Below are 11683 nucleotides of genomic sequence, written 5' to 3'. Positions count from 1 at the left end.
GAATAGCACCAAAAGCTCAGCTTTCTAGAGCGAAGGCAGTCGTCTTCCTGCACAAACTCTCATTTTCCCTCACACAGTCTCCACGCTGTGAGCCGTGTGCCCCAGAGGCAGCCTCTGATACCACCGGCCTCCGAAGACAACGTTTCCAGTGGCCCTGTGGCCCTTTGGAGCCTCAGCACCCTCCACTATGTAGGCGGTAAGGTCGCTGCCCTTGGGATCAGATAATGCAGCCTTAAGATAACTACCAGAACACAGGACCCTCCAGGCACACTGCATCAGTCAGTCAGTCCCTTCACACCCCAGTCTCCCCATCTCTCTCCTTGTCCACCCCCGCCCCCACATTCCCTTGCCCAGTCTCTGCCTGTCCAGTGTCTGTCCTGTGAAGCCACTGTGAGCCCAGGAAATGAGACACCTCTACTCCTGTGTGCTTGCAAAGCTTGGAGCATCCGCAAAGGGTGAGTAGTTTGAGGAGGTGACCAGCTCTCCAGAATGAGTCCCAGGTCTGGAGAGGGGGATTCCTCCAGTTGATTAACACTGTAACTTCAGGAAGCTCCTAGATCCAACTGCCTGTGTGCGCACACATGTGCACAGAGCATTAAGAATGACTCCATGAAACACCGTGGTTACCCACCTGCCAGTGTATGTGTGTGCGTGCATGTCTTTGTGTGTGAGTGTGTGCACATGTGCGTGTTTGTACACAGAGCGCTAGGAATGGCTCCGTACAACCCTGAGGTTGTCACGTGTGTGTGTCCATGCATGTGTGTTTGCACATGGTGTATCTCTGTATGTGCGTGTATGTATGTGGGTGTCTCTGTGTGTGCATATGTGTGTACATATAGCTCTAGGAATTTCCCAACAGAATCCTGAGTTTATCACCTATGTGCGGGACGGGGGCGGGACGGGGGCGGGGCTGGGGTAGAAGGGAGGGAGAGAACACTAGGAATGACCCCATACAACTCTGAGGGTATCACCTGCCAGTGTGTGTGTATGCATGCATGTGTGTGTGTAAGTATGTATGTATAGGTATATATGTATGTAAGTATGTATGTGTATTTGTGTACGTTAGAGCGCTAGGCACGGTCCTGCACAAACCTGGCGGTAGGAGGCGGGTCACATGGTGGCGAGGAGGGGGTTGCGGTTGACGCGCCTCCGGGTCAGCCTCCGCCTCTGACGTCCTTACAGCCATCCTCCCTCCTGGCTGGCTGCTTCCCCGCCCTCCCTCGGAGTCTGGAGAGCGGCTGGAGCCAGGCGGGAGCGCGAGGTGCAGGGGGCCGGTGGCGGGAGGCGGGCGAGCCGCGGGAAGCAGGCACCATGGTGTTGTCGGTGCCTGTGATCGCGCTGGGCGCCACGCTGGGCACGGCCACTAGCATCCTTGCGCTGTGCGGGGTCACCTGCCTGTGCAGGCATATGCACCCCAAGAAGAGGTTTCTGCCTCGGGACCACGAGCCTGACCCGGAGAAGGCGAGGCCCGGTGTGCTAGAGCCAGCCCAACAGGTGAGTGCAGACCAGGTGGGATGGCCGGGCCACCCTATGTTTTGATAGACAGGGAGGGAGACAGCCGACCAGACAGACCTGCAACTGGGTCGGGGTGGCCTCGAGGATTGCGGAGGGATGTGAAGGAGGATGGGGGATAAGGGCTTGAGAGGGCTGGGAAAGGAATAAGGGTTGGGGAAGATGTGCAGGTTGAAGAGAGACGTGAACCTTTGGAAGGGAGGTGGCTGCAGGGTTAAGGCTCTCTTGGAGGGACACTGGGGAGAAGAAGCCTGCAGAATAGGGGGCAAGGGTAGTGGGGTCTGCCGGAGGAGAAAGGGGGGATTGTGGGGCAAACAGCTCGCTGAGAAATCATCAGAGGGGAGATGGCACCTGTGTGTTTTCACAGCTGGACAGCAGGAGCAGTAGGAATGTCTGGGGGTCTAGAGGCGGCCAATGAGGAGGAGCCTGCAAGACCCTCTCTCCTAGCAGCTGAGCCCCAGCATCCCCTTAGGTCTCTGGAGATTGGAGAGCTTTTATTCCCCTCATCTGTGGTCCTCAGAGCCCCCTGAGCTGGAAATGGGCTCTGGGCTGTGTATTCCAGGCTGGAATGGCAGCAGGGTCTTGGGGATCTGCTGGAAGAGCTTTCTCCATGATCTGTGACCTCCAGAATGCTTCTCAGGTGGAGGACAGTGCTTCTCAGAGAGCCCGAGGAAAGGATGGCCGTGGGTCAGACATGCACCAAGGACCTTCCAGAGTCCCTGATTTTAGCCTTCTGGGAGGATCTTCCTCTCAGCCAGTCCTCCCTTTCCTAGTAAATTAATTATTCAGAACCCCTCCCCCCAGGTCCCAGAGAGGAGCTTGTAGTGAGAGTAAGGGAAATGGCTGCTGTCCTTGAGGCACTTAGAATCCCCAGGCAAGTGACATTGTCATTGGTAAACAGGAGCTGGTGAGTGGTGGGCTGTGAGCCTGGCATGGTCTGGAAGTGGGAACAGTGGGCTCCCCAGTGGTGAGGGTGTGGCCGGCTGCCTTCCCCTCCCATCTGGTGTGTCTGGGAGACACCTGAGGGACAGATGGCATTCTGCCGCCTTTCAGCTGTGACCCTCCAGCTGCCCCTAACTGGGGAGCAGTTACTGTAAACAGCTTTCAGGCTCCCTTCTGACTGTCCTACTGACCCCCACACAATCCTGAGTATCCACCCAAGAAGTGCCAGACTTCCTCTCAGCAACTTAAAAACCCCCCAAACACCTCATTAGAATAAGTGGCAGCAAGCCAGCCATGGTTTAGTCACCACCGCGATGCCTTGCTGGTAAGACCTTTACATATATTTGTGCTTTTAACAGCCCAACTTATAAATTAGAAAACACAGGTTCAGGGAGGGCAAGTGACTCGCTCAAGGCCACACAGCTCTCCCTGAGCTAGTCTGATTTTAGAGTTCTTGCTGGTAGCCCCTCCAGCCAGCGCCCTGCCCCCTCTATCTTCTGGCAGGTGCCTGCCTTTCCAAGCCAGGCTCACCCCCAGTGACTCTTTCTGTAGTCTTTGCCTCTCTGGCTTGATGATGCCCTCCCTTCCCCCCTCCCACCCCCAAACTCATTTTCCACACAGATGGCTTCTCCTCAGCCTTTAGATCTCTTCCTGTTATCTTCCAAGGGAGGAGTTTATTAAACTGGCCCCTGAAGCAAACATCCCTGTGACCGTGTGCCATATCATTCCCTCTAAAGCCTTTATAGCACTCCCTACACTGGCTGTCCTTCATATTGGCCACCGGTATAATATTCACAAACTGGCATTTGTGCAAGAAGAAACCACTGGCAAACAAAGGCACCCAGCCTTCTGTTCCGAGGGATTATGGGTGCAGGGGCTGTGTCTTTGCAGCCCAGGGCTAGTTTTCTGGAGGCTCAGTGACGTCTGCCCATGAATATCTGTTGATAAGTGATCCCCACCTATGTATATGTCTTCTCTGGCTCCCCAGTGCCAGGGAATTTGGCAGCAGAGGCTAAATCAATAGGTGTGAAAATGATGACTGGAGAGCTCAAGGTGTCTTGGTGGCCACTGCGCTCTGATTCATCCACTGACCCAGATAAAGTAACAGACAAAGACAGTGCAGTTGAAAGAAGCCAAGGAGGCAGGCACAGGGTGAGGTGCCTGAGGGACAGTTAGCAAGGCTCATTGAAGACGTTCCTCAAAGAGAGGATACGGTGCTGGGGGGGGGTCTGTACATAACTGGCTTCAACAGAGGTCTTGTGGCTAGTTGTGTCTCACTGAGATCTGGGGGTGTTTGGAAGGTACAGCATCCTTGCTTGTATTTCCAAGTCTCATTGGCTGTGCTGCTGGTGTCATAGGGTAGACCTATGAATCTGAGTGATGCCCCAAAATGGATAAACGAAATTGAGGTTTGTATTGAAAAGGAGCCTGGAGGTCTCCCAGGGCTTAAAAAAATCTCCCAGGCAATTTTTTTTTAAAGGGTCAGAGTCTTGATTAGGGGGAAATGATCATGTTTTCTTGTCACCATTAACCCAGACTGAAACATGGCATTTTCCATAAGTGGGCTATAAACAAAAAAGTGTGAAAGTGTTCCTAATCCCTGTGAGTTTGTCTTCAAGGAAAACTGTAGCTCGTCTGAAACATGATGCTGGGGTTGCAGATACTTCTCCTGTGCTTTATCCCCACCACCCCTCCACTTTTAGTTATGGTGTTTATTAAGGTCCCTGCTCCATCCTGTGATTTACTACATTAATAAAGGACCTCACATGTAGCTCTTCCTGGATAGATGCTATTGACTATTCCTGTACAGCCTATCTACTCTACTTTCTGCTTTTTAAGCATCCTGGAGACAGATCTGACAGCTTCTCTAGATAGGGAGGGGATTGCCACACCAATGATCAGGAGCTCCTGCTGAGGGCCAGGTGCCCTGCTGGCTTCAGGTCACAGGTCACGGTGCTTTGCCCTAGAGCTAGACTCAGGTGCCCCATCATTTGTGTCCAGTCTTTGGGCTGGTGGGATCACTGGGGACACCTCAACCCACCCCAGGAAGTTTGGTGACAGGTGAGCTGTGGTTTGAAGAAGAAATAATCAGGGAGGAGCCCCGAGGGATGTTGCCTCTTCTTCACAACTGTCTCTGAATCTATTCGTAAGCTGCCTTCAGACCCTCTGGCTTCCTTCCCTGGAGTTTCCTCTTCCCAGGTTTCAGGTTTCTGCTGTCCCTTTTGGCATTTGGGGGTGAGCAGAGAAGCTGCCCTCCCCACTGATCACCCTGAAGTCATCTCCTTGCATGACCCTAAGAGGTCAAGAAGCTTTCATTTTAGGGTCCTGTTTCAACTTATATAAAACCGACTTGGCTGTGGCCTTAAGTGGAGCTTCTCAAATAACTTGAGTTCCCAGGGAAGCTGGTAACTATCTGTCCTGACAAATAGGCAACACAGAGCCAGAGACTTTAGTGAACTTGCTTGACCTTCATCAGTGCTCACCCAATTCTCATATCCCCACACCCGCACCCCACTGCCACCAGCGCCCAGCTCACTCAGTTCTTTCTTTCCGTCAGAACTGAAACAGGCTGGCTTTCAACAGAAGCTTAGTTCCAAGTTTTTAACGGGATGAATAAATGTTGAATTGATGTCAAATAACAGATGCAGAGTCGAGTCCTTTCCCCCAAGGTCTGGAGCGTGTCCTTCACTTTTCCCATGTCCCTGACAATGTGTGCTGGGCAGCAGGGCGTGCGATCCCCCCGGATGTGTATACCGAATGAAACATTTTTGTCTATAACAGGGACTAGGAGGGAAAAAACTCAAAGTAGGTCATACAGGCAAGTGCCCATTTACAGGAGACCTGAAGCCAGGCTTAAGGCATGCATGGTGCCACCCCGCAAGACAAGTAAGTGATAGGTTGAATAAGGAATGGGTTAGCCTCTGGACTTTGATCCCTGCTCTGCCTCGTGATGAAAGTGGTTTATCTATATCTGGTTTATTTTCCTTAAAATTCACCTAGCCTATTGTTTGTGTGCTTTTCTATAAGTAGCTGTGTACCAATACGATTTTTATTAAACCAGCTCACTGTCACACTGTGGAAATTATTAAGACCAGGCCAGTACTCTCATAATGGGGGCTTTTAGTACTGAGATTCCCCCAGTACATGGTCCAGCAGAAGCTGCCTCTTGGAGCTATCCATTTGCTACGGTTTCTCTACCTGCAACATAAAAGGCTTGCTCTGGGAACTGGGGCCACAATGCCATCAATGGGGCCCTAGAAACCCTTTAATTGTTCTCTGACCTCAGAGCAGCACCCCCCCCCCAGGCTGCTTGTTTTCATTACACCCATGGGTGAGAGGGGCCAAGCACATCTGTTGCACCACATATTAATCACATCATTCGTTAAAGGTTAATGAGTGCATCCTAGGCACGGCATACAGTGGAAAGCAAACATGCTCCTCTTGAGGAGACAGAAGGTGCAGCCAGCAACTGCTACAGAGCATGTAACCGTGCTGCATGATGGTCAACATTCAGGGAGCCATGAGAAATCCTGAGGAGGAGCAATGCCACCCACAGTCCAAAGTACATCTTTCTCCAGTTCTGAGTGGTTGCTCTCTGGACATCCTTTTGTTGACTCTTAATGACTGAAGGGCCTGTGTATTGCTAATCCCACTCCTGGTACTGATTGGACTCTGGCTGCTTTAAGGGATGGCTGCCATAAATTCTCAGCCTTTTACCTACTTATTGTTGTTGTTAGTTGCTGGTAGGGGGTTGGGGGAGGCTTGAGCCCAATGCTTCCTACATGCTAAGAACATGTGGTAATACTGAGACCACCCAGCCTAGTTCTCAGCATTTTAAAGGCTTCAGCTCCAAGCTTACTGTCAGTAAATTCCCTGACTAGTAACTCTTCCATCCACACAAACAACAATAAAAGACCCATTTCCACAGAGTAGTAGACATCGGGGCTGGCTCTGCATCTACATAAGCTCTTTATATGTACCAGACAATTACATTTTCACAGGTGAGAAATGTGAATCCATAGAGCTTAAGTAATATAGTCACAGTAACATATCGTAGGACCCAAACTTATGGAGTCTGGCTCTAGAGCCACATATTTGATCACTTAGCTAGAGCTTAATAAGAAACAGCTCATCAAAATTTTATTCGGGCTGCTGTTTCCCCAGACAGGCGAACAGGTGTCTGTCTTTGCAGGTCAGTTTTCAAAACCTCCCCTGATGCTTGGGTTATTCTCTACTTTGTACACCCATCAGCTCCAGGCACTGGGTGCAGCTCAGCGCCCTCCTGAGAGATTTTACACAGTAAACATGTTTGGGCTGGTTGCTTAGCAACAACAAAGACAGTATGAATTTTTCATCACGAGATTAGCATAAATTATTTCAGGGAGATGAGCACAACCCCAGGAAGCGCTAAGCCCTTCAAAGACTCATGTAGCAAACCTCTGTTTCTGGACCTAGTAGGCCCTTCCCAATGGCAGGTCCTGACTTATCACATTCCTGGTTCTTCCCCCAGTTTGTTTTTGGTGTGGCATATAGATTAGTGAGTGCGATGATTAGTGTTAATTGCCAACTTGACAGAATTTAGAATCACTCAGAATTTAGGCCTCTGAGTATGCCTGTGGGGATGGTTTTGATTATGTTAACCAAGATGGGAAGACCTGTCCCCTGTGGGTGGCACCATTCCCTGTCAGAGATCCCAGACTGCATCCTGAAGAAAGGGAGTTGAACAGCAGTGTGCATTCACTGACCTCTGCTTTCCTGCTATGAATGTGATGCGATGAGCTGCGCCAAGCTCCTGCTGCCTTGACTTCCCTGCTTTCCCTCTAACTGTGAGCCAATTACAGCCTTTCTCCCTTCCTACCAGACACTTAACACAGCAGCAGGAAAAGCACCTAAGAGTTAGGTTCATGATTTGTCCCCTAGTGGAGCCCATATGGAAAACACTGTTGCACCCTGCTCAGGGTTTTAGATACTGACAAGGATATCAGCAACAGGGAATGCAGGAGAAGGACTCAGTGGGGGAAATAGGCCAAGAAGCCAGCAGGGGTTAAGGCAAAAGGAGAAGGGAAAGAAGAGACCAGCAGGTGAGGATCCAGAACGACAAGGAAGACAAGGGCACCTGCCATACAACAGGAACATTGAGGCCGAGGCTCCCTCTTGCCTACCTAGCTGAGTACAGCTTCTCTGCATGGTCCTCTACCAAAGGACAACAATTCACCTCCCTCTTGGCCTCAGTGCCCTTGTGTTCAGAACCCACAGAACTGATTTCTTGCTAGCCCTGGGGAAACCTGACTTAAGGATAAGGACAACAGCTTCACAGAAGCAAATGTTTTTATTTTTATTTTATTTTGTTTTGTTTTGTTTTATTTTATTTTATTTTAGTGTGTGTGTGTGTGTGTGTGTGTGTGTGTGTGTGTGTGCGCGCTTGTGTGAGTATATATGCACAGTGTGCATACGTGCAAGTGTCTGGTCAGAAGCTGGAAGGCGGCATTGGGTCACCTGGAACTACAGCTACAAGCAGTTGTGAGCCACGACATGGGTGCTGGAAACCAAACCCAAGTCCCCTTCCTGAGTGGCAAGTGCTCTTAACCACTGAGCCATCTCTCCAGCCCTAGTAGAATTGAGTTTTAATGGCCAAGAGTTCTCTGTATGGGCCTCAGAACCAACACACCCAAGCACACAAAGGACCCCACAACCAAGTTGTGGAAACTAACATGTCAGCAGAGGGGAAAGGAAAACAGAAGGAAGGGGAGTGAGCCTCCCTCTTGTCCTCTCCCCTCCTGATATCTCCTCCTCCTCCTTGCCCCACCTCCTCCTCTTCTCCTTCTTCTTCTTAGAGTTGGAGCCTTCCGACAGGGTCTCACTGTTGTAACTAAGTAGCCAAGGCTAGACTGAATCACACTATATAGACCAAACTGGTCAGGAACTTAGAGATCCTTCTTCCTTGCCATGCAAATGCTGGGATTAAAGGTCTGTGCCACCACGCCCAGCCCTCTATTCCTTTTCTTACCACTTTAATTATTTTTACTGAGTGAATACTATGTGCCAGGCTCAGCCCTGGGGGATGGGCACACAATGGTAGCTGCTCTCTCACAGGTGACACAGTGACCCATTCCCTCTCCTCAGGAAGCATATGGTGCTGTGGGCAGGCCCAGAGTCAACAGAAGGGCAGCAGGTGTGAAGTGATCTGTGGTCAGGCTGCAGGGTCAGTGAGGCTCAGGCAAGCAGCCCATTGCTGCCCATGGTCAGGTTCATCCTCTCGCACATGCCCATCATGTAGTCATGTCATGCCTCTGTGGACTGTCTGGAATCTATTTAGTTCCAATGTGTTGTTGAATTAGGGTAAAATCCACACAAAACTAACCATTTCAAAGTTCATGAATCAATACTATTTAGTAATTCACATTGTTAAGCAACTACCACGCCACCTAATTCCAGAACATTTCCATCACCTCAGCAGAAAACCCACACCCATTTAGTGGGAGCCTCTTGTTCTTCTTCCTCCCCAGGCTCGGGTAAACACCCATCTGCTGTCTGTCTCTGGGGATTCGTCTGTTCTGGACATTTCGTATAAATAGAATCATTAACAAGTGACCTTCTGTGTCTGGCGTCTTACAGTTAACATACTGTTTCTCCTTTTTTAAAAAAGCTTTATTTTATTTTTAGCCATGTGTATGTCTGTGTGCGTATGTCTGTGTGCGAGAAAGTGTGCGTCTGAGCGTGTGCGTGCAGGTGCGCTTGGAGGCAGGAGGCTGTCTGAGTCCCTGGGTGGGAAGTTACAGATGGTTGTGAGCTGTCTGGTGTGGGTAGTGTGAACCCTGTTTTGGTCATCTGCAGAACAGCAAATGGTGGTAACCACTGAACCAGCTCTCCAGCCCACCACTTAGAACATTTCTAAGGCCTGTCCCTGTCACAGCCTGCGTTCACCCCCACTGTTCACACATCCTCCCTGTTATCCTTGCCTTAGTCCTGATGCCCTGGACAGTCCAGCTGTTTGTTTGAGTTCCTGCCTTCAGCTCTTTCAGGTACACAATATACATGGGAGTTGAATTCTCAGGTCAAGTAGCAATTCTGTATTTAACTTTTGGAGGATCAGCTAAACTGCTTTCCATGGACAATCTGCCATTTTCTATTCCCCCAGCAATACTGGAGGAGCTAAATTCTGTAACTCCTTTGTCATTAGTTCTGATTTTCTTCCTTTCTTCCCTCCTTCTTTCTTTTCCCTCTTTCCTTTTCTCCTTCCTTCCTTCCTTCTCCTTCTTTTTAGATAGTCACCCTAGCAACTGTGTGAAATTGTGTTTTGGATGTAAACCATACCCCACCCCACCTCATTCCACCTGCTCTAACACTTAGCCCCAGATGGTGGTGCTGTTTTGGAAGGTTGAGGAAGTGGAGCCTTGTCAGTGGAAGTGGGTCAGTAGGGGTGGGCCTGACCCACTTCCTGTCTGCTCTGTTTCCCATTTCGGAAGCAATCTGACCAACTGACTCACCTCTGGGTTCCTGCCTTCCCCCACCAGAATGGCTTGTATCCCCTAAAACTATGAGCCCATATAAGCCCTCCTTCTCTTAAGTTGCTTCATGTCAGGTTTGGTCACAGTAGCAAGAGAGGTAACTAAAACACAGAATTTTCTAAGCCTTTCATAGACACACACATTTCAAAATTATTTACTGTGCATTTATTCCGATTGATGTTCCTAAATTCTTTAACTGGTTTTAACAGCCATTTGTTCTCTGTATTGCATGTTGTTTGAAACGAACCCACACAGGTACACACGAGACATGTGTGCGTCTCAGAAGCAGTGGGGTGTCACACAGTGGAGAAGTCTGTACCTGTCATCCTGTTGCTTAGATTTGTTGCATGCTGTCCTCGTCCTCTTCCTCCATCCCTCCACTCCAGCAAGCTTTAGCCCTCGTGCCTCCCTGATGCTTCACCCAGAGACTTGGGTGTCCCCTAAGCTCAACTCCATTTTGTATATAATATCCTCACATTGATGCCAACAGGCCAGAACAGTGCCAGGAGGAGGTCTGGCGATGTCCCCAATGGGGCTGATGTGCCGTGCACACAGGCTTTCCTACCACAACTTTCAGTAAGTGCTAATTCCTTGGCTAAAGGGCTTTTTTTTGGCCTTCGTAGTATAGAAAAGTCTTAGGTGATTTTCACACCGCACTGAAGCATAATTACAAGATATTTGGAGAAGCTGGTTGAGGGTTTAGGGTGGACAAGAAATGCATTATGATGTTTCCCATTAAAGCGATGGAGCATTGCTTGCCTTCTGAAACTTGCTCTACGGGAACAGGTCAAGATCAAGTCAGGAGGGGCACTTAGGCATATGAATATGAATGAACAAAAGCAAGGAAGGGCCCTGTGGGGAGTCTGCCAGACTGAGTCCACCTGGCAAAGACCCAGGGCGTTTTGATACATTTCATTGATTTCCTTTGCCCTTAAATCTGCTCACTGAAGCCAAGGTGTACTTTACTTTCTTAGAAACAGGAACAGGGCTTCGCTTAGCAAGAAGTGAGGAGGACACTAAGTGGGTAACTGGATTGGGTGAGGGATGGGAGAGCACTAAGGGAGAGAGAAAAGGATGTTGTATATGTGTGTGTGTGTGCATATGTGTTTGTGTTCGTGTGTGCATGTGCGTGTTTGTGCATGTATGTGTGTATATATATATGTATGTATGTTTATGTATGACAGGAAAGTAGAAGGGAGACTGACAGGGGAGAAAGATCTCTAAAGGAAGGGAGAACTGAAGAAAGGGATGAGGATAGGAAGAAAGACACACTTTCAGACAGGAATGTAGCTAAGTGGTGGAATGCTTGCCTAGCATGTGTAAGGTCGTCCCCCGCATGTCATAAAAGGAGGAGGAGGAAGGCAGTGTAACTCAAAGATGATGTAACTGACTATGGCAAACTGTCTTCTCCCCTATGTCAAGAAGATTTCCCTAGACATATGAAAGCAGAGGAGGAAAGAGGGGATCAGGAGATTGGTGAAAGAGAGGGGAAACTAGTTGGAAGGCTACAAAAATGACACATATGCATGAAAATGTTACAACGAAACTCAACTAAAATACTCACTTAAAAAAAGTAGAACATGGTAGTACATGCTTGTAATCTGATTGCTGGGTCATAGAGGCAGGAGGATCAAGAGTTCAAGGTCATCCCTGTGTATGTAGGAAGTTCAAGACTGAGCTGGTCTACATGAGATTCAGTCTCAAAAAAAAAAAAAAAAAAA

General features: G+C 49.2%; 1 protein-coding gene across 1 annotated transcript in view; it reads left to right on the top strand.

Moving 5' to 3' along the window:
• The first annotated feature begins 1215 nt into the window (after nt 1-1215).
• Syt13 (synaptotagmin 13) overlaps nt 1216-11683 on the top strand; it is a 28252-nt gene continuing 17784 nt past the window's right edge. The window contains exon 1 of the mRNA XM_055600196.1: nt 1216-1494. Coding sequence (XP_055456171.1) covers nt 1312-1494 — 183 coding nt within the window. The 5' untranslated portion in view covers nt 1216-1311. The remainder of the gene's footprint in view (nt 1495-11683) is intronic.

This window comes from Psammomys obesus, unplaced genomic scaffold, assembly GCF_907164565.1.
Source record: "Psammomys obesus unplaced genomic scaffold, mPsaObe1.curated_primary_1811, whole genome shotgun sequence".
In the NCBI taxonomy this organism is placed as follows: domain Eukaryota; kingdom Metazoa; phylum Chordata; class Mammalia; order Rodentia; family Muridae; genus Psammomys; species Psammomys obesus.
This window is presented reverse-complemented; position numbering and strand designations above follow the sequence as displayed.